The sequence below is a fragment of the Trachymyrmex septentrionalis genome, unplaced genomic scaffold, assembly GCF_001594115.1.
Source record: "Trachymyrmex septentrionalis isolate Tsep2-gDNA-1 unplaced genomic scaffold, Tsep1.0 scaffold40, whole genome shotgun sequence".
Classification (NCBI taxonomy): Eukaryota; Metazoa; Arthropoda; class Insecta; order Hymenoptera; family Formicidae; genus Trachymyrmex; species Trachymyrmex septentrionalis.
In genome coordinates this window covers 4,265,669-4,290,431 of record NW_017305569.1, presented here as the reverse complement: position 1 = coordinate 4,290,431, position 24,763 = coordinate 4,265,669, and the positions used below count along the sequence as shown (strand labels likewise).

The 24,763-nt window shown below is 31.9% G+C and overlaps 1 protein-coding gene across 3 annotated transcripts in view; it reads right to left on the bottom strand.

The window, feature by feature from the left end:
* Positions 1 to 3,348: 3,348 nt before the first annotated feature.
* Positions 3,349 to 24,763, bottom strand: part of LOC108751128 (basement membrane-specific heparan sulfate proteoglycan core protein-like) — a 235,722-nt gene continuing 214,307 nt past the window's right edge. For 2 of the 3 annotated variants that reach the window (XM_018491158.1, XM_018491159.1), the window contains exons 4-8: positions 16,138 to 16,348; positions 14,813 to 14,872; positions 12,986 to 13,136; positions 10,731 to 10,879; positions 3,349 to 4,495 (exon numbers count right to left, since the gene is read on the bottom strand). In XM_018491158.1, coding sequence (XP_018346660.1) covers positions 4,395 to 4,495; positions 10,731 to 10,879; positions 12,986 to 13,136; positions 14,813 to 14,872; positions 16,138 to 16,348 — 672 coding nt within the window. In that variant the 3' untranslated portion in view covers positions 3,349 to 4,394. The remainder of the gene's footprint in view (positions 4,496 to 10,730; positions 10,880 to 12,985; positions 13,137 to 14,812; positions 14,873 to 16,137; positions 16,349 to 24,763) is intronic. The other variant, XM_018491160.1, reaches the window with a different exon arrangement.

Genomic DNA, 24,763 nt, shown 5'->3' with positions numbered 1-24,763 from the left:
AAAAAATACTTTCATTAAGACAGAAATTTAAATTAATTTTCAGATTCGATCTTCTTTCTAACTAATAAGAAATTTAAATATTAATTTTTCAGCTTTAAAAATATTAGCTACTAACAGAATAAAAATGTCAAATAAAGATTTTATAATATAATAGATGTATAAGTCTTATTTATAGTATGTAAAAAAATAGGTACGCGCTCGCTTGATGAAAAACTGTCGAACAGGAAGAGCGAAATAGAAGTCTATGTGTTTTTTATATCATCATTACATTTATTGAAACAGTATTCACGTCGATGAATATTTTTACAATATAGTATTCTATGTCGCTTTTTCGCTTTTAATCTTTTTGATTCATGCTTAAGTTCTCTCATAACATGATACATAATCGATTATGAATTTTATGTACAATGCAGTCTAGTCTCTTACCTAATGTATTGTGCAACATTCCGTAAGTATGCAAATCGCGGATATTGATTATCTAGTTTACAAATAGAAATAATTGTCTCGATATTTTTCTGTTTGATTTATGTTATATGCACAGGAATGTATTTTTTAAATCTTATAATTGAGCCACGGTTTGTGCTATAAAAAAAAATCACGGTGGAATCTATCGGAAACCACCAAAACGCGAAGCATCGTGAATACAAACTTTTTTTTCTATCAAACTGAAATTGATTAAATACATTGATTTAACATACACCAGTAGCTCAATGAAAGTGATTCTTCAATCTAAAACAATTTTTTCGCTTTGCACTTTGATCATGTTTTATGTAATTACACTAGCCTTTCTCTCTCTCTCTCTCTCTCTCTCTTTCTCTCTCTGTCTCGCTCTCTTTCTTTCTCTGCATTATATAAGTCGTAATTTTCGTCTGGAATATATATGACCCGATTTACTTATATAAATCAGAACGTAAAAAATTATATACAAATTGAAAGCATTGCGATATTTCCCCTCGATTCTGAGTAAAATCTAGAAATGTTTCATGATCTTCAGTGGATAGATTCTAATTTGTGTTTTCCGAGCTATACCGTTATAAAAAATCTATGGGTTCTAAGATAAATCGTATCTTAACATTTTAATCATTATGATATATTTCTTTACTCGTATTATATTATATTACGTAATAAATCTATTACCTAATGATTTACTGCTATATTCTATATTACGTGCGTTGAATTATTCAATAATCATATCTAGGATTTTGTTTTTTTCTTGTATTTTTTTTTCTTAAAAAAAAACGGCTGTCTTGAAAGAAATTAATCAGAAAAATCATTTGAAAATACTGAGCTGTCTTAGTTAGATAATCACAATTGAATGAATTTAATCAAATATATAGGAAGATAAATAATTTAAGTATTTATCTTTCGTCTGATGGAAAGATCGATGGAAAGAATCTGATGGAAATATCGAATCTGATATTAAAATCGGAAGATCGCTTTACAATTTAATAATGGACAAACAAAATTTTATAATAATAAAATCATATCTGTTATGTACAGAATTATTTGACTCACATGTAAAATTAAATAAGTTATTTATTATTTTCTCTAAAAAATCTTATTTCTGTTTTTATTTCAAAATTTTATTAACTTCCTTTTTTTTTAAAGTATAAAACTAAATATTGTATAAGACACACACACATATAATTTAAAAAATTTTATAATATAGGCTGCGGTCCACGAATACTTTGAAGCACTCGATTTGACCAATCAGGAAATACAAATCTACGCTTCGAAATATTTATAGTATCAAATGGACTGCAGCCAATAAATAATTAAATAATTCTTTAATAATAAATAATCGTGATAATCAATAATTTATCAACATTTTATAGAAAGATAAGTGATTTATCGTAGTAAAAGGCGACTTTTAATTATAGTTCTGCAAAGGAACCTTTATTTTATTTATAATTACATTTTGATCTTTTGAATTATACTTTCCGCACTATTATCATGATACATAACGCACGGGAACGCTTATTATTGACCTATTTAAATATATTTACGTATTATCTTTTCATATATTTACTTATCTATACACGAGCTTCACAATACATTTTAATATAACATCCGTTATCCATAATCGTTGATGTCCACTTGATTATATTTTGATTAATCGGTGAATTAATTTTGACGCGTTTTGATTTTCAAAAAAATTTGAAACTTTGATATTCTCATAGAAAATTTAAATAAATTGGAAATAAGGTGACATAAAGTTTGGAAAAGGAACATTACTTTCGACGAATTGCATTCTGATTATCAAATGATGAAGACACATATGTGTTGATGTAACGAATTATTTAGTTTAAAAAATCCTGTTTACAATAAACAAACAGAAACATATCGAGGCCACCTATCTACTGTTATTACTAAAGTGATTATTTCTGGTTGCCTTTCCATTCTTTGGTGATGTAACTTTGTATATTATAAATATTCTTTCCTGATATTGGAAACAATTATATTTTGTGTTCGGTCCATTTGACTCTACAAATGCTGTGAAACTTTTGATTGATCAATTGGAAGAAATAATTTTATTAACTGATCAATCAAAGAATGCTTCAAAGTATTTGTAGCATTAAGTGGACCGTAGCCTTTAACATATAGTACAGAATTAAAAAAAATTTTTTTTTGTGAAAAGTAAAAGTTAAATTGTTCATAATGTTCATTCGTGCCTTCTAATTGCTCTCGATTACTTAAATAAAAAATTAAAATTAATTTTGAAACGTAATGTCTTATGTAGACATTAATTTCGTTTCTATGCACCTTTCTATCAACCTTTTCCTGTATATAAGTCAAAAATTCTTTTTCAAAATTTATATTTTTATATTTCAAATATGCTTCTCAAAGAAAAAAATAGGCTTTTACAAGTTTAATAATATTAAATATCTATTTAGAACATAAATTAAAAAAAAACATTTACACTTATACATAAATATAACAATACTCGATTAAAATTTTACTTTAACGTCATAAACAAAAAATTTTTTAATATAAATTTTTAACTCTTTAAACAATTCTGTCATATAAATTAAAAGACTACGATTTGATAAACAACAATTTTGATTTTATAAACAGTAGATTATCATAATATTAACATAATAAATGTTGATGTCATAAAATTTGGATTTTACCTATAATTTGATGCAAAACATTTTTGCAATAAGATATTGATATTCTCACAGTCTTTTGAGAAACAATCACCACATTATTCTCGCTTTAGCGATCCCTTACTAATGCAATCTTATTAATTAACATTATACATTTAACAGAAACTGAATAAATCAAATCTGGGCAAAGTTATTATTATAGCATATATAACTCAAGAAATATATAAAAAAATATCTGGCACGTTCGAGATACTTAATTGTGCCCGAGGCACAAGGTTTAGTTAGAATATTTGCAAATATACGATTGTATGTGTACCATACAATTATATCGTAACCAATGATATAAGCTATATACACAATACTGCCCAGATCAAAGGACGAGAAACAATTATCGATCACGTGGCAATTCTCGCACGTGCATTGTACTGTACAAGGTCACGGCAAATTCTACCTGCTCATTACTCGTTTTATGTACAAGAGCCTTAATTTTATGTGATAATTATTACTCAATTAGTTGATAATAATTGTTAGATTATAAATTCCGATTCGTGTATAATAATTATTTCATAGCCATCGAACGGATCCAGCCATCGATACTCGGTTCGAAAGCATTGGCAGTTATAACAGATCATGCAATCAATCCGATCTTTCCAAATACGGCGTCGTTCTATCGGTCGACGTAGAATACTACGAGGCCATTATTAAATTAGTTAAAATACAAATTCTAATAGAGTTCTCGCAACAAAATGACGAGATGAGCAGTTTCATCATTAGACAGTCCACGCATATTCGTTGAGGCACGGACAACATGCCGACTTAGTTATACAAAAAGCACAAGTGCAAGATAGTTTTTTTTTGGCGAACACTCAATCATATTACTAGGGATGTTGAGAATGATTCGGCATTTTTGCCACAATGCATTTAACACGATTTTATACAAAAGAATGGAGAGTCTGTGAAAGATTTTCGTGTTAAAAACGTACGTGCTAAAGATCGTCCGCCACATCACTGCGTCCTTCACAGAGCTTTGGTCCACTGCACTTCGGTCCATACTGTGATTCTCTTGTCGTCGCTTCCGAGCACTCGACGAACGAATACACGCAGCGTGTGACAGCGAAGCGTAAACTAAAGTGATCTATCGCGGTCGGCCGGACGATTTTTCCGAACGTGTACCGTTCCGCGACCGTCGATTGCTGCGTTCACTTTGGACATTGTCCCTCCTGACTTTTGACACGTTTCACTTTCTTTCTTTTTGTTTTTAAGATGCGCGATTCACGACGCGGCTGCTCACCTTAACAGATTCGCAATTATGAGGGTGATGCTGGCGAGTAGAATGGTCGGAGCCATGCCGCAGCTTCCACCATGCTGCATAGCCGCCGGATGTTCACCTGCAACAGAAATGTGCAAATTAATTTTAGTTCCTTCGTTTTCAAATTCGGAATAGAGAGGGAGAGACAGGATTCTCAAGAACAAAGATATACGCCGCAGACGTCGAATACTTTTGGGACGGATCTCATATACCATATTGAGAAACTCATTTAGTTAAATCAATTGATTTCTTGTTTGAATATGGATAAAATAATTTATTATAGTTGAACTAAACCATTATTGTGTAATATTTTACTTGTTTTTGATAAACATTAATATCTGATAAAATTATTTATCAGAAACAAGTAAAATGTTACAATAAATGGTTTAGTTTAGTTCAACTAAATTATTTTATTGTATCAATCAAGAATTTGTTTGCCCATATCCAAATAAGAAATTAATTGATTCAACTAAGTAAGTTTCTATATATACAATTTTTTAAAATATACAATTTTCCAAATATTTTTTTAAAATGTTAAAGCATATAGAGTTACTTAATAATTAATGTATATTTGTTAAAATGATGAAAATTAATTCAGGTCACGAACGATCCAATTACGAGTACTAAAGGATGATATATCGTGTGTATATTATGGAGAGAGTTAATATACATTAGATTTAATACATGTATATGTATAATATATGTGTAATATATGTATAATATATTTAAAATGTAAATGTTAAACATAATTAAATGTCTTAGAAGAACAACGCAAAGAAAAATCTAAATACAGAGAGTTTCTTTTTATTTTAATTATTTTATTATTAGATTTTCAAGACAAAACATACTTTTTGTTTTGAATTTAATAAGCAAAGTGTTAAAACAATTCTTCAATAAATAATCTCTTTAATTTTTCAACCATTAAATATTCAAGTATCAATTTGAGTATCGATATTTGCTAAAATATTAAATTCTTTTAATAATGGACTAACAATAAGAATATACGTTTATATACTTTTTAATCACGATAAGTGTATAATTTCATCCTTTTTTATTTATATATAATATGTCAAAATAATGAGGCAAAATTATTTGAAAAAATAACAGATTCAAACAATTATCTCGTATCTTCAATATTAAATATCTATACGTAATTTCTAATATTTTTTCTGCGATTAGTAAAATTAGTAAGATCATATAATGATTTTACTAATTTTACTAATTGCAATTTGATAATTGTTAGAAATAATGTATAGAAAATTATTCGCGGAAGTTAAAGCAAATTCTATTGCACTTTACAGTTATCTATAAACCACGTCAGTTTCTTCGCATTGAATATTATCTCGAGTAGCTACATAACGCAGGAATTTAATTGTGCAGCTCTAATTAGATTCACAATCTAGGTTAATCGATCGTGACACGTTAAACACTAAGCAGAAACTTTCCAGCCTCACGACAATATCTCTCTCTCTCTCTCTCTCTCTCTCTCTCTCTCTCTCTCTCTCTCTCTCGCACTAATAATTGGATTCTATATAGAGAAAACAATTGAGACAATAATGCTTTATATTAAACACCTTCCACTTAAAAGTAAAAAATTTTGACATATTGATACACGATTATAAATAATACATAATACAATAACAACACAAATCACAATAAAAAAAAAACAAATTTATATCTTCAATTTAAGAAGTAAATATTTTTAATTTCCATAAATCAAACTTATATTAAATTCTAAAAATTTCTAAAAAACTAGATATTATAATATACAGTGTGATAAGAGAAATATATCATTGTAATTCAACTTAAGATATATTTTAAAAGAAAATAAAAATTATGAATTTTATATAATAATACACATGTATAACAATATATTATGCATAAATATTTATTTTCAATATTCAATGACGATAATTTGTGATTACATTATCTATATATTCTTTTGTTATTTATTATTTGTAACTGTAAAATCTCTCAATAACATAATAGCATCAATTTTGATGTATTTGTTTACAAATGTCGTTTCCTCGAGCAATTTTTAAACTGTTAATTTTCAGTATAAATCGAAATACGTTTTCCCATATTTTGTTTAGTAACGTCGTTTACGTAGTCTTTTGCACATAGTCTCACAGTATGTTCGCAATAAATTTATAAAATCGTCTGTGCAATTTTCACATGTTACTATAAAGTTTGACGTCATGACAGAAAGGAATAACGCGTTTAACGTGTACGTATAAGGCGCGCTAGCAAAGGTTAGAACGTGTGTCGTGATACGAACCGCGAGTGAAATATCGTTTTGTTCGGCAATAACAGCAGCTACGGCGAGCACCACGTTCAAGCGAGGAAACAACAATTTCGCGTTCTGTGTGCGACGGCGCGCGGTATCGTTGTGTCGCGTGTAACATTCGGCGGCAATAAAGATAATCACAGGTCCGGTGGCAGTGTATGGCATAACGACGGTTCCGCGATGCAGTAACCGGTCCCTTCGGTAAGGTCGCAATTTATGATCAAATTGAAAATCTCATCGAGCGGAGTTTACCGTTACGCCGCGTTTACATGGTCCGTTATCAAAAAATGATACCGGCGCGGCTCGACACTCGAAATATCGACGGGCAAGCATGGCCGACGTGCGTAATTGCGTTAATGCGCAGATAGTACGTGCCAAAACGGATAGCCTCCGGGTCGCATACAGGTTTATCGAGAAATAATTGAAATTTGCGGTCAATTTTGCAGAGTAATCAGCTGTGTTTGAAATAACGTCGATGGCCAATGTGCCGACCGCGGCGACCGGGTGCGCCCTATAAATTAATTATGCAGACGAACTGTGCCGCATTAATTTTCATCCGGCACCGGAAGCGGCCGCTCTGCGAGCGGAGCGCGCGTTCGCCGGGCGTTTCCGGACGAAAGTGGGCGCGATCGATGTCTCGATGGTTCGAAGGGTGGAAAGCGCGCCACGGCTGTGCGGGGCGGACAGCTGCGTAGAAACCGTGGAAACTGTGGAAACCGTCGAAGAAAGCTTGTTAAGTTCTGCAATTCGATTGCCGTGCAAACGCGCGCGGTATACACGGCAAGCGATTTGTTGTCTGGTTGTCCGAAGGTTTTGTTGATTTTTGTAGCATGCCGACGTGGAATGCTATGAATTCAAAAACATTAATTTAATCAGGGATTGAAGGGAGGCTAGCGTATTGTAAATTTATTGCGTTGGCACGATGCGTGCAGCATCGATGTCGAAATGAAGCGAAACGAAAGTTGCAAAATATCGATGCAGGTTTTTTTCACTGAATATTGAGTAGATCACGTCACACAAATAAAGTGATGATGATGTAGTGTCTTTCGAATAATAATGGACTACATAATCGGCTCTAAAACGATTGCAATTTTTCATCATAAGTTCCTACATCGTAAATCATAATCATTTTGATAATCATGGTATTATACAGTAATACTTTTTCAACATTTTTTAACCGTTTTGTAGCCAAGTATTAAATTAAAAGTCTGTCAAGGTAAAATTTTACTGAAATTTTGACTGAAAAATGAAATATTTATAAATACTGAATTAAAAAATGTAAAAAATAATCAATTCTAAATCATATAAAAAATGTCACTACGTAAATTAATTTGACTATTTCGTACATTTGTTATGTTCATATACTTTATTCTTTATTGAAAGGTCTCATTGTTAATTTTATTGAAATCTATTTATAAATGTCGAATTTTGATTACAACAAAGGAAGCGCAGAAGATGTTGATGTCGAACGGCTGCAGCTGCAGCACGAGTTTCCCGAAACGCGTGCCGGGACTGCGAGCTCGTGATGATTGACAGGTTGGATTGGTGAACTTGCCGAACAAGATATTACATGTGTTATCGCGAGCGCTACCGGCTGACAATAGATCAAAAGCGAGAGTATGCGTGCGGCACGGCGCCGAGTACTTGCTGCGACTCCAATATACGAGCCCGTCAAACTTTATGACGGGGGATTTCGATACTTGATGAATGAACGCGTGCCCGTCCCTTTCGAATGTCACACTTCAGGAGCCCGCTGGCTTCCTGTCGCCGAACTTGCGTTGTGAATATGCGAGCGTTTATTGATGTGAAATTTGTCGCCCGAACACAATTCCCCTGGAAAATTTTGCTATTCTCGAAAGCTGTCCCTGTTGAACAAATTTTCTCGGAAGGATCGCGTGATAATGAAAAGGATGACATTTTGAATTTCTAAATTCCGCTACTACACTACAGCTAAGGATACATTAAAGTTAATTCGAGCAAAATTGTCTACAATAATGAAATACATGAGATGGCAGAAAGGGAAGATTAAAATATTTAAAAAAGAATCTTAATATTTAAAAGTAAACAATATTTAAGAATTTATTAACAAAGAATAAAGTGGACGGTATATTTCTAAAATTATTTTACCTAAAAAAATGTGTGTAACAATTAAAATATATTATCTTTTAGAAATATTTAGAAACAAACAAAAATGAAAAATAGTATTATCTGAACGCATAAAGAGTATCTATTTGTACAGTCAAGAAAGTTTATCTTCTAAGATAAGGAACACGCGAAGCTCTTTTGTTAATATTAAGACGGAATATATTTATTGTATAAAATTGAGATCTTTACTATTTCTTAGTCCAATATGACGTTTTAGATGCTGGCGCATCGTGACATTTGCTTCATATAAAAGCTATGCAGTCTGTATTTACAAAATAGTAGTCCGCAGACTATTAATTTGCACGAAAAAGCAACGTGGAGTTCTTAGAATTGAACTTAGACATCTAATTAAAACATTATTGTTATACATAAATTTATATGTATATTTGTATAAGAGAATATTTATGTAGTAGTATGTAGTGATGTGTCAGTGGCACGTAAATCGTTTGTGTGCAGATAAGTCCGATTTATACTATGATTAATCGGCATATTTATATTATGATTTTTAGGCTCCCACTAATATTTATTTTTTACATTCAAGACTTTTTTAAATAAAAATTTTCTCTGTACCAAATATATTATATAATACTTTTTGCATTTATATATACATTTCAATGTTGTTATTTATATTTTACAATAAAATCCGAGATGAAATCAAAACATTGTATTTAGTAAAATACGCAAGTTAATGTGTAATTGTGTATTCGATCGAATAAGCTTGTTTAAAACTAGAAAAAAAAGACATTGGGAATTTTTCCTCTAAAATGAATATCATGTAAATCCGATTGCGTTCTAATCAAAAACAAGCGGTTAACCGTGAACTTTGATCGAATCGCGTGATGTGATGGACATGAAAATGTGGTATTACAAGAATGCCGACATGGAAATGTTTATACGCCGGTACTTGGAGATTTTTCCGCATGCAATAGTTCTTGAATGTGAATATGCACGCGACGTTTATCGAAGAGCGTGCATATGACGCAGCAACCCGACTCAACTCGCGCGTGCTTCCTCGACGTAAAGAAAAGAAAAAAGGAAGTATAAAGAAGAGAAAAATTCAACTATATCGAGTAGACGGTATATCGAGTTACATGGCACAAGAAACGCTGTGTAATTTATGCAAATAAATAAAAAAGTCATTAATTCCACTCTCGATTCTACCCAGTAATAACTTCACAATGCTCCGCGGCAATAAAGGAGATATTGCCAACCTGTTCAATAATATTAAGGTAATACGACGGATAAAATATTGCAGTTTGGTATTCTCGTTATTCGGTTAGTTCATAAGCGAATTACATTGTACGTACATTGGAACGCGTAAACTGTCGAGAACTTACTTCTGACTTTGTTTATCGAGTGAGTCTGGCTTGCATGCGGCATATCGTGTTTGCGGAATAGAAATTAATTGATATTTAAAGCAATAAAACGTCCCAATTTGAACATCTTACAGTTTCTCGTACAAGTGCCAACGCTACGTTATTCGTATCATATTGTTTTGTTGCTTTTACGAAAGCAATGACATGGAAATATATTTTTTTGATCAGATAAAATCACATCCAAAAGTAAATAACTATTATATTTGTCACATTTGTGGCTGTAATAATTTGTTACGTAATCTCTGGTTGGTTGAAAATTTAACAAATTATCGCGTCATGTAGGACTTGGCAGATAATGACTAATATACCTATGGAGGTATCCAGTGCCACTGGGTTATCTGAAAATTTCAACCGCGAATATTTAGATGTTTCCATCGCGATATGTCATTAAGACAGCTTTAAGTATCCGAATATCCGGTTTGCCGGCTATGTCGCGTGAGGCGAGGGATGATAGGCTGCAGGATAAGTTCATGTCATAAAAAGAAAAAAAATAGAAATTCGCTTACCATTCAGCACATGGACCATTACGCTCGCTGGATTCGCGTTGCTAGGGACGCAGGTGTAATTTCCGCTGTCGGTCAATCTGGCTTGTGTCACCAGTAGTCTGCTTGTCGTCCCGGTATCCGTTTTCTCCGTCTCCAGGGAAATGCCGCCCCTGCGGTGTACACTGAATTATCGTAGATACTTTGGCGCCATTCTCGTCATACACATTGCTACTTTGTCATTAATTCTCTCTGCAGGGAAGGGGCCGCAGTTTACGGAAACATCGGCAAAAAGTTCAATCGTGTATGGAACATAAATGGTATTGCAAACTCGTTCGTATCGCACGTTGTCAAACGTCCGTTGATAAATGTGCACAAATAAATGTGTACATAAAAAGTTTATTCGCAGATATAATTCATAAAAATGACGTACGGAATACACTGTAAAAAGGCACGTAAAATTATATTATGTAAAAATTATATACGGTTTATATAGTAGAAATATTTAAAATTCCGCGTTTTCTACAAGAATTAATATTTTTATTTTTAATTGTATAAATATATTTCTGTATAAAATAAAAACTATACATAATATTAATAATATATTTTATAGTTTCTATGTAAATATATGTATAAATTTTTAAAATATTATATAACCCAATATAATAATGTATGTAATATATATAAATATACATTACACATACTATATTTCTATTTTTACATTCATATATCAATAATTTAGCTTAAGAAAAATTGTAACTGTAATTTGTTTGCTACAAGTTAATATGTAAATAAAATTTTATAAAATTAATTTTAACTATAATTTACTTTTGTAAATTGTTTAATTATTATAGAGAAGAATAATTGTATTTATTTGTTGTGACTTTACTTTTTACGTATATAAACACATACTTTTAATAATTAGTCTTAAAACCCACTATAATTTTTGTAATTTTACATATTAATTAATTTTTTTACAGTGTATGTTAAAAACAATTTCAAAAATGTAACATTTTTAACATGTAATATTATATTATTCTTTGACATTGTAAGTGACACATTTTGCTAGAGAGAAAAAGTAGAAACGAAACTAGTTTTACATTTCTTCGTACAAAGCGTTATCTGAACTAATTGCCGGACAAAATTGCCGGATCAAAGGTCATTTGCTTTTTCGACTCTTGACGATCCTTCTCCGAGTTGACGGGCTGACGAAAAGATTAAAGGTGGGATACTCCAACACTTTCCGCCCGATCGGTGATACTGCAAAGTAGCGACCCGAAAAACTCAACCGAAGCCTTCCTGCTCATTTAGCGAGACGGAGGAACTTACGAACCATCACCGAGATCTCCACCGATTATGCGATAATAGCATTAACATTTACGATCGAATGGAAACGTTTATGTATAAATGCATATATATGCATATGTACGTGAAGGAAAAAAGAATCATGGGGGATGCAAGACTCAATCAACATACAATGTTTTTAAAAATATTTTTTAAAACATTTTCAAAAATAGTAGATTAAATTCCTTTTTTCAAAAAAAAAAGTAGATTAAATTCCTTTTTTCAAAAAACGTTTATTTTAAAATTTGGAGAAACTATTTCTTTAAAAAATATTTTATTTTAAAGTTTGAAAAAACGTTTGTTTTTAACGTTTGAATAAAGAATAAGTTTTGTGAATAAAAAGAAAGATTGAACAATCGTCGTCATCAAAATACCAAACTGTCAAAATACTTTATTTACTTTCATCTAGAGCTCAATTTTGGGGGTGCCTTGAAGTTATTGTTTCAGTACTATTTCATTAGAATATATATAAGTGAGAAATTTTATATTGTTGCGTTTTTTATTCTACGTTGTGTAGTTTTTACGAATCATAGTATTCATTTAGCGATAATGCCGCATACTGCTTGAATAATAATTAATGTAAAATAAATATTAAAATAATATTAAATAAATGTTAAAAAAATGCTTTCAAATTATTATTTTAATTGAATAATTAATATTATATAAATATTAAAACGTTAAACAAATATTTTTTCTAAATTATTATTTCAAATGAATAGTTATTGTAAAACCAATATTTTTTAATAAATAAACGTTTGGTCTATTATTATTTCAAATAAATGAATATAAAATGAATACTTAAACAATTAATAAATATTATTTTTACAATAAAACGTACAATGTAAAATTAATCAAAAATAAATTTAAAAAAACATTTTAAAAACATTACTAATTGCGAAGAGTAAAGCTGAAAATTCGATTCTTGCAATCTATACCTGGGACTGTCAAAATCTAGCACGGCTCCTCCTTGATACCAAGTAACGCTACTAGGAGGCGTACTTCGCACATTCACTTCGCACGTGAGGCTTATCGTGCTACCCTTCTTCACGTAGACGTCTTCCGGTCCCAAAATCGTCGCCTGAGCAGCTGTAACACACGTTAGAAACCGTACGCTTTAAATATTCCGTATCTATCTGTGCTAAGTGACAGGTTGCGATCGGTATGGAAACATCAAAATCGTGCTTTTAATTAAATTTATTTGCTTTGCATTGCCTAAAATTTTACACAAGCAAGGCGTCTTTCTATTCTTGTTTTACTGTGAAATTTTAAACAATTAAACAATCATAATAGATTTGAAGCTAATACTATTAACATGGCCATTAAACATTAATATAGATGACTTATTATCTAAACTCTCTTTTTCCATATGTTTATATTTCTACATGAAATTGTTGTAAATTTTTATGATGCAATATTATTGTATATCTTAAAAAAATTACCAGTTTTATGTTATCATCAAAGAAAAGTTTTGCATTATATTTGTCTTTTCAAAATCAAGTGCGGTCGTAATAACGTATTTGCAATTAATATAATTGGTACGTTTTGTGTCATCCACAAACATCATAACAGAAAGAACATAATTGCATTGACATCATCAATTCGATTAGAATACTACATCTCATTTAGATGAAACCGCTATAGTTAGTTATCAGTTAAATATTAATTAATATTATTTATTTAATATTACCGAATCTATTCAGGATATAAAATTTATCCATTTTACGAGTTTAAAAATATTGTCGATTAAATAAATTAATAAAACAACACATTTTTTTGTGGTTGAACTTCTTATTTAGAAATTTTTAATTACAGTTGACGACTTTAAATTTAATAATTTTAATAATTATTTGATAATTCCAACCTTGACATAATTTATTAATGATAAAAAATAAACGAATTTCTTAGTGACTTTTGTACAATAATAAATTAAAATTGCAATAGATTAATACGTAAAAATGTTCATAGATCATTTCAAATCAGCAAGATAATAATCTAGGATATACAAAGAAAAAAAGGAATGCATAAAAATAATAATATATAATACATTAGAACTTGTTATTATTAATGATAATTTTCGCACAACAAGAAAATGCGTCTTTATGTTAATAGTTCAGTACTTACCATACTTGTTATTCAAATCATTGCTGCAGTTAAAAGGATTTAGAATACACATAAAAACATGCAAAGAAAACCATGCAGAATCACAAAAGATTAATCTGAAGAGATAATCGAACATTTTCCCTAATTTATAGGGATATAAAAATTTCATGCCAATAAACTATCACTAATAATCACAATCTACAAGTCTAAATAAGTCGAGGCCGTACAAATATTGCTTGGGAAATATTCTTATTACGCTTGCATTAGGTTTTCAACGTTTCAAAAAAGGTTTTGACGCGTGGTTCCATGGCACTGAACATTTAACGCATAGTATTTACGACTCGCAATATTACGGCGGAAAATTAGCACGCGTTAGCGTCAGCTGTATCTGTGCAAAAAAAATTTGCTCGACAGTTCCGAACGTAACAACGCCTAAATGAAGAGCAGAGTGCTGCACGTGTTTTACCTTCCTCATGCTACGACCTCAACTCATTGTTGACGGTTCCGTTAGTGAACGGAAACCGTCAGTGGCGGCTTGGCCATAAATATACAAAAAACGTTCATGTATTGTTACTGCATGTAACTAAATTGCGAATAATACTTCTAACAGCTAGCACATTCAATAGCTTGGAAAAGGAGTCTGCTCTCTGCGTGAGTCTAACCTGAGTTGAACGTCCGGTGAATGGCGTATGGTGTGGTGATGGCAGGGACAGGGGCACTTTCTGGAATGGGAGGACAGAAAAGATATCGAGTTAATCGATTTCGTCAATACCTATTGCTTTGTGGGTTAGGAATTGAACTAATGTTGAAAGCACTATCAGTATACATATATGGATCACGTATGCCTGCAAAATATCGAATATAAAGAATATTTTTTAATGTTGGTTTTATCAAAGAATATTCCTCAAAGCCAGTTTTGTTTTCTATCCTTCGTTTTTATGCATGTAAGTTAAGATTGTTGAGATTTTTTAATTTAATATTATATTTTTTAAAATTATTTAACTTACTATAATAATCAAATTATAATGATTGAATAAATTCCTATTTAAAATCTCTTGGATTTAAGCAATAAATGAATTATCAAACCGAATTAATTGATGAGCAAGTAAACATGTTATTATTTTTCAACATTTTTTGAATATTTAAATATCCTGTAGATATTAATATTTATACAATGGAGCCTGTAATTTATTTCGTTCCCAGAAAACGTGTCGAATCCTCTTGTCAGATAAATTCTAATTGTCGAAATATTTTATTAATTTTGTATTAAGCTATTATATATACATACATATATATATATATATATATATATATAGATGCTTTACGTATTGAAAGACGAAATCGATACTGTGCGCTGGTAATAATTACAGTAACTGCAATATTATGCCATCACTCGATCAGAGAAATAGATGCAACAAAGCTAATCGATACTTTAGGATATTCCTCACGTGACAGACATGCAAGCGGAAGCATTAATCACTTTGGTCATGCTGGTGCGTATTCGAGTTATCCAGCAGTGTCATTCCTGATCAATCAGGTGATAGACACTTATGAAAGCGTTCAGATATTCTTTCACCTATTGTAAAATTACGTAAAATATATTTACAACGGTATAAAGTTATTACGGGATCTAGCTTAACCCTTTCACAGTTTTTCGCTTATATTAATTAAAATAAATAGAAGCTAATTTAAAAATTATGAAATTTAATGCAACGTAGTAGTAAAATGAATTATAATAAAATATCTATTAAGATTTATAAGGTATATATTGTAATATATTATGAACACTACATAACGTTAGAACAATTAAAAATTCACAAATCTATGTTTAGTGTATTATATATATTTAAATATAATTAAATGTTCCTTTTTCTTTTCTCTCTTTCTCTCTCTATCTCTCTTTTTGTCTTCTCTTGTCTCATAATTAAGCGATCCGTAAAAGGGTTATCTGAATAAATTTCTAAAGACTCTACGATCTTGATTTTACCTTCGACTTTTAACACGAAGGCTAAGTTCATTTTGGGCTCGGTGTTAACCTGGCATTCATAAATCCCAGCGTCCCGTGGTTGAATGTATTCGATCCTCAGCGTCCATTCGTCGGATGATTCGGGATGCTTAACGGAAAATCTTGCGTCTCCCGTGTAAGCGAGGATCGATGACGTCAGGATATGCAAATCCCTCTTACGTATCCAGGAGATCTACAAGCAAAGTAAATGCTCAATTAGACTCTATCCGCTCGAGTACCGACCATCGATTTGCTTATTTAAATAATTAATGCGATTATTGCAATTGCACTTTCATTGTTTTAGAAAAAAATTATTGTATTACAAAGTTGCAACAAGTTGCGTTTAATGTTAAGGAAAGGCTTTAAATAAGTTACGTCCTGTAAGAAAATTTTTAACTTCCTATATTTAAAAAATTTGATAGGATTTTTCTCCAGAGACAATTCAATTTTAATCATAGATATTACTTTACACTATTACATTAGACAATTAGATATTTCCGAGAGACATGTTTTGTAATCGAAATAGAGTGGCAGGAGAAGACCGATCGAATCTAGTCTCCCTCAATTCATCAGATGACGGCAATTAGTCGATAGCGCGATTAATCGACTCTTGGTTAATCGGTATCCAACTATCCATTTATTTGATCAATTATGTCGTCCGTCATTAACTCCTGATACTGCTGTCCGAGTCAATTTAAAAAGCAACGTCCATTTCCGGTCAGTTTAGCTGTCAGTCTGTCGTAGAAAATATTTCGAATTTAACAATAACTTTCGTGACCGCATAGGCATGTAATGCATGGACGATCGGTTCGACCCATTGTTATAATGCTTCCAGCACAAACACGCGTAATGTGTAACGTTTCGTCCGCGCAAACGTTAAATATTGTCGGTCCGTGTCGCAATAAATATTCCATTCGATCGATTCCATCGTCAATTGTTGATCGATCAAGCACGTTACCTGTGATAATAACTGAATTACCACACCGTTACATCAAAATTGCAGTGTAATCTGAAATTTGTCGCAGCTTGGTGCATACATGTCAGCGTGTGTGGCATTACAAATGAGGTATTACATTTTCGTGGTTTACAACATCGGCTATTAAGCACGATAATAAACGGTTTCCGCGGTTTAACCTTTCGGATTTTGTGGATTAATACGTTATAATCGCGGTAATATCAAGAGATAAGAGCTGTATATATTTTAGATATCCTTCTAAGATTTAAATTGCTCTATAATACATTATAGGAACGTATATGTGATAACACAAATTATAGAAATCAAAGTCTTAAACGGTTTAGCTGAATCTTAAATGCTTGTATGATTTTTGTGTGAATCTATGTAGTCCTCAGAAACGCGCGTCAAAATGATTTTTCGGTCTTGAAACGCTAACTCTACTAAACTATAGCAATAATATCACGAATTAAATTGACTAGCAATTTAACAAATTTTTGTTGCTCATTCGCATCTTCGAAACAATCTTAATAATGTTGAATGACATTAAAATCTGTAAATATTGTAATTAATTCTTATTGCAAAAAATATTATCTCGGCCGGGAGTCGAACCCGGATCTCTTGCATTTCGTGCGAGCGCAAAGCCTTAAATGGTCTAGCTGAATCTTAAATGCTTGTATGATTTTTATGTGAATTTATATGTATACTACGTATGTAGTTCCCAGAAACGCTGAAATAATTTTTCGGTTTTAAATTGCTCTAGTAAGGATGTTTTGATTTTATAAAAAATCTAACATTTTCTATTTATTAACAAATAAAATTTCTTAATTTCTTAATTTAATTTCATTCATTTCTATCAAATAAAAAAGTATTATCACATAAATTACTGAACGATTTCAATCTTTATTTCATTCAATCGTAAATTGTACGACGCTTCTCTCTTAAAGTGATACCATATTTGAGTTTAATATAAAATAAAAGTTCCCCAATTCGAGGGAAATTTTGTCAGACGATTGTGGCGAATCATTTTATTGAATTGCTCGAATCCCTTCAAACGCTTCGGGCTGACGCAACATCGGTACTGTTTAATCGATAGCAATGGCACACGTATAACGGTCGGATTGGAAAAACGCATTAAGGCTCACAGGGGTAGTATTTGAGACGGCCGTTAAAGGTTGTCTCTTCGAGCCACCCCAACAATTATAGAAGTACGTGCTTCTGACTGGCACACCTACAAGACGTCCTCGGCATCCCTTCCGATTCGCTATCGGACTTCCAGCCTTATACCAACGGTAGATTGTTAAACGTACATTCTTTCCGGATAGAGAATGCCTGTCACCCCATTCATTAATTATTCCCCATCACATCCTTCTGAAAATCACCTCGATTTTAGAATGACATGATTCTTCCGCGCAAAATTGGATAAGCGAAGTCTGAAATTCTGGATATTAAGCAGTTGATAACGATCGATCTTTTAATCCAACATGCTATATATTATATAAGAATCAAACTTATCTTATTTTCTATTATTGCTGTTGGGCCGCTCTGGAATCTATTGCTCGGAAAAGGAGATATTTTACAATTTTACCATTGCATGCCAATTCTTCACAAAATATTCTGATATATGTCTGTAAGATACAGAAATATCATCAGATAATATCTTATCTTTTACTGAAATACATACATATATATAAAATACGCATATATACAATACGGTTCAATCTTGACATAACACTCTAAATATTCCCTATTTGCAATAAAAACTACATTTATGTAACTAAAAAATATGTAACTAAAAAAAGTGCTCAGATGAGTGCTGCAAATGTAGCATTTTGTAATTATCATAAAAATTGTGTTCGATTAATTATTACCTTTTTATAATTAATAGATTTTATTTTTTATTAATTTGTATTAAACTTATAAGTAAATAATGTTATAGTTTACAAAGTAGCTAACATGAGATATTGATAGGTAAATTTCTCAAAGAATTTGAATTGAAAATTATAAAATTTTGTCTGCAGAAATTATCAATTAATACCTCAACGATATTAAATTTCAATATTTATAAGTTTAAGAAATTTTTAAGTTTAAGAACGTTGTAACGAACGTTATTTAAAATCGACAATATTCCGAAAGCCGATCGTAATTTTTCCGTTAAGAGACACAAAGCAAGAAATAGAAGGCTGTTAAGTATGAAATAGAAATACGCTCGCGTAACCCTGTATGTACATCTATTTTATCGTTCATATCTCTCTCTCTCTCTCTCTCTCTCTCTCTCTTTCTCTCTCTTTCTCTCTCTTCTCTCTCTTCCACTGTTTCGTACTTTTCTTTTATATCTATAGTGTATCTCCGTCAGGGAAAATTAAATATCCTGCGGCTCTTATACGTTTGGCCCTTGGGGATCAGAATCCTTCGTAACTTAGCTACGAAAATTTTATAGTTCCGAACTCTTGACTTGCAATCGAGATTACGAGAGTAGGAATATTATATGTTCGATGTGTTATCATATCACTTTATTGCAGTAATAGTATGATAAATGGGTTACATTTAGCATTAAATTACTCATAATTGTATTGCTAATGATGCTTAATTAAATTAATTAAATTAAGTTATTCTAATGGCAATAATATAACTGATTACAGCGTGTAGATATAAGAAGCATGCATGATTAAATTAGAACGATAGACAGTGTCGTCTTCTTCTCTTAGTAATTTTTCTAGTTATTAGAAAGGTAAAAGAGAAAAAAAGTATTTTATCGACAATAAAAAATTTGTACTTTATGTAAAACGATAATTCTTACAGTGTTTGTTTTAATAAAAAAAAAAAAATAATTACTGATAATATAATTAGTAACATATACGTTTAATAAATTTAATTTAATTTGTAAAGGATTTTATATTCAAGTTTACATTGTACATTATCTTACAATTAAGCGCCCTGTCATATGCATCTTTGAAAGTTGAAGATAGACCCTTCTGCAAATACATAGCTTTTAATCGCCTTATTGTCGAAGTCAAACTACTTAAAATTAGACTAAAATTTTCACACGACACGTCACTAAGAACAATCGACGCAATCTGCAGCGAGATAACCAAATTTGCCCTACAATTTCCAAGCGCAAGAACCTCGCTTTTCCTACCGCAGACAAGAGAAATTACGAAGCAAGAAAGGACGGCGCTCACAATATTGCGCCAGCTTAGAAATCAGTGCGTACGAATAGCGAAAGGAACGAGACGGGGCAGGATCTCTCTCGTGTACTCCTCTCCGAACTTTTTGCTTGTTTCCTTTACATCCTAGGAATATCCGACAAGAGAAAAAGGGAGAGTGCAAGCTTACGACGGAGAGCTAGAAGTACATAAAACATCTTCAAGCACAATTTGCCGGGCGGTAAGCAACGTAAGTGAGCTTTCAGTGGTTTTGACCTTTCGTCGCCATCACGAAGATCCATCATTTCTGCTCAGATCAACTTAAAAGCGGACTGGGAATGCGCCTCTTTGTACAGCTATATCTGCTATATAATCCTCGAGCCGGACGTTCGAGATCAGCGATCTCGATTTCCCTTTAATTCGTAATCAAATGCAGGCGGATTGTACGCGCATACAACTACTAAAAGCGAATGCAGTGCAGCATAAGATAGAACGTATTCAAAGCAGAGCCAATAGCCGTCAATTGTATTTTTTTTAAAAGTATTCTTTTAGCCATCCTTTTCATATAATGTTCTTTGATTGATATGAATGGATTTATTGAATGAAATAAAAATAGGAAATTGCTAAAACGATATTCAAGATGTGAAATCAGTGAAACATGGCAATTTCTTTTTTGAATTCTGTTTTATTATCGTAAAAATGTTTCCATAAAAATTTTTTAATTTTTTATGTGCTTTCTTGTTTTTTCTCTTATAATTAATGTTAATAATGCTTTCTCATCTTCAAAAATTATTATTATATTGTATCTTGAGGAGAAAAATTTAAAATTGTTGAGGCAGCTGGTTGATGAAATGAAATGAGTGCGTGAATTTAGCGGATTTAAGAATGCAGTATCTACATTTGAATACATGAATTTCAAATGCTGTCATATTGTATATGGTTTTAGATCCATATAATCCGTATGTCTGCTAATTCCGCACGATATTTTTATAATTAATCTAAGATCTATATTCAATATATCTGTTATTATAATATTATAAAGAGAATTGGAGAGCATTAAGAAAACTATCTCGGATATTCAACAGTATTGACAAGTAAGTAATAGTTCTGTATTTTGTTTTATTTTTATAACCATTGAGGATGACGAGATTAAACGTCGAAATGTATGATAAGATTTAATGTAATTTTATTTTTGTGACGTTACGTTCAATTATTTTACACAAGACGATCAGCGCTTGACTCAAATAGCTCTTTAATATTTATTGTATTAAAAAAATCGAAGACTACGAAATCATCATAAGGATTTCTTAGACAGTTATTGTAATCTAATAATGTGAAAGGTTTTTTAAGAAAAGATTAGGACACCAAAGTCTGTCCTATCGTGCGTATACGAAATACTACGAAGATAAATTCTATTTATAGGAGTCTCAATATAAGTAGTTGCACTTTCGCACAAGTTGGTCGACGCGCTGTATTACAGCTCGAGTTTTCTCAAGTTTTCGTGGGATCTCGGGACGCAGTCAGGCATGTCGATCAATTTGACCGAGACAGTTTGTATCCGGTCGGTTTTGTCTCTGGCGCGAACTAACAGACGCACGACAATATCGATTGACACAAGTGAAATAAAAGAAGGAAAAGCATAAAAAGGTAACGCCGCTTGAAAACTCTGACATAATCCATTTACGCGTCAATTTTTAATGACGGTATATTGATACTTACATTGTGCTTTCGTACATGTCATCGTATCATACGTAAAATATTCAGAGATTTTTACAACTTGTGCTTGTAAATTTATAAATGTTTTGAATGTGTATTTATTTCAGTATTTCAGGCTAAAAGTTTAGAAAGATTTTTTAAAAATTGACATTTTTGGGATTACTTATTTAAATATCCATAACAATACGCTTTTTAACAAAAATTCTTCAGATCCACTAATAGTTATCCAACCTAAAAAAATTATTGTTAAAAAAGTACATATTATTATGGATATTCAAATAAGTAATTCTAAAAACGTTAATTCTAAAAAGCATTTCCAAATTTCTGAACTGGAATATATTTATGTATTATCCCAATCTCTGGCAATATAAAATTTTTATCTATATCATGAACATCTTTACAGAAATTTGTTACTAGAAGTATAATTAATTACTTATTTTGAGCATTGTGCCTTTAATACTCAAAGTAAGTAATTAATTACTATTTTTCAATATCAAATTATCAAGTGGACTTATTAAAGTGGACTTTTATAAAAGGGCTACTATTAGATAAAAATATATAAATAATATTAAGGAAAATGTTTATTTAAGACATTACAAAAAGATGAACCTTTTTCACATTAATAATATTGTGCTAATTTTATAATAATCATTTTCAAATAACATCAGCATTACTGCTTACAATTGCCATTAACGTATTGTAGGTAAATCGTTTCTCATCTCTCATCTCTTCATTTCTCAAACAGAAACTGCAAACACGTATCATCTGTGCGCAAATGCAGCGAGAAGCACGTCACGCTGGAATACACACGCTAGAACATTAGCGAAATCCATCCGACCAAGACTGCAGTGGTGTTGCCACATTGATCACCGCTATGACGTACTCGCGAAATTGTCAGACAGTTCGCAGCGTGCGAATTATTTCGCGGGCGCAGCAATATCGGCCTGGAGGTATGCCGCGCGATTATTTTATCGCGCGGTAGTCGGTATACCGAGCGATAGAAATTGGAGGTACCAATTAGCAGGTGGTATCAATTTAATGGCCGCACGGCATCGTTCGTCATCGCTGTTAGAGCGGCGAAATGCGTTCGACACGGGTGCGTTGGGCGTTGATTATCGTCGCCGTCGTTATCGTCGTCATTACTTGAATACCCTATCGGCCGCTTTCACCCCCTGCCCGCTTCGCCCTCCATTCCCTCGTGATTCGCTCTCTTTCTCGCCCGTGGCTCTTCCGAGTCTGTCGTAATATAGCTGTATCCTCTTCTCTCTAACGAGAAAAGCTCGCCCATGATAATAAATTAAATCGAATTTCACGCGCAAACAAATTGATGCTTTATTAGGACATGTTGTTTGAGTAATGTTTTGTAACAAATTTTATCGCAATTTCAATGTTGAATTTTCTGGGAAAATCTACGTGTTGGTGAACAGGCTGCATCATCAACGACACGTTGATTTTGGAAAATAGACTTTGTAATTGACACTTTGTAAACGCTCGACCGGTAGCTTGATAGACAATTTCAGTCACGTCATTATTTTGATATGGAGAGTCAAGTGAAGTAGAGCTATTATATACAAAGTGTAGAAAAGCGTTGTTTAACGTTTATTATGCCTAAACAAATAATTATTAAATTGCCCAAAAATTTAATTCTGTAAAATTAGAATCGTAATGAATGCAGGATTTCGCGGAGCAAAGATCCTGAATTAGAAGGGATCGTACGTCATTCGAATGAGCTGTCGAAGCGAGGCGAGACCAACGTCGGGCGATCGAACGAATTTCCGTTGCCTCAGCGGAAGACACTTAGGCAAGAATCCAAATTCTCGCGAAATTTTCTCTAAAAAGGACAGAGGACGAACGGCGCCGAAACAAACACGGCACTTCTCTTTTAACGAAGTGGCTCCGGGCAAGTTGTTAGCCACTATCTATTGCACCGTTCGATTACTGAAACAAGAAGCGTGGGGTAGGCGTGAACGAGAGGTAGGAGAAAACTCAAGTGAAGGGGGTCAAGTTTGGATTAGACGTGGAAAAGGAAGCGAAGCAGCCTTGAAAGAAGATGTACGGAAGATTGAGGTTGCGAAGAGGAGGAGAGAAGCGTAAAGTGTGAAGAAGAAAGCAAGAGGGAGGATTTAACGAAGCTGTTTGAGGGAGTGAGGTTGTTGAGATAGGTTCGATTAGACGTTCGTAGCAGGACTCGAACAACAGAACACGGGAGATAAGAACAAATTGAATTAGCGAAGAAAGCGGAGAGGATGATAACATTTTGAAGGAAACGAAATTATGTTTGGATATTCAGAAATGAATTAAGGGTAAAGAATGTTGAAAAAAGATAAGATCAAATAAAGAGATAGTAAAAGAAAATAGATAGACAATTTCTGTAAGAAGAAGATTTTAAGATACATAGATTATAGTACAGATTGCATAATATAAAATAAAACTATTTATTGAAAATAAACAATAAATAAATAAATGAATATATTTTTTTTATAATAAATTGTCTTTTCTTAAGACGTAAGGTAGTATTCAGAAGTGTTCTCTAAATCACTCTATTAGTCTAATCTCTCATCCTGATCGGAAATGAAAATGATGGTACGTATTGTATTATACACATAAATAATGATATTATTATAAAGTAGAAGATTATATGCTTGCCTTTATAGTCCATACTTATAAAAACTAGACAAGTTTATTGCATTTAACTTTCCAACTTTATAATTTTGCTATGTATTATATTTACTAATCTTTGAAGTTAATTTAAAGAATCATTCATCATCTATGAACATATTTTGACGTATAACTT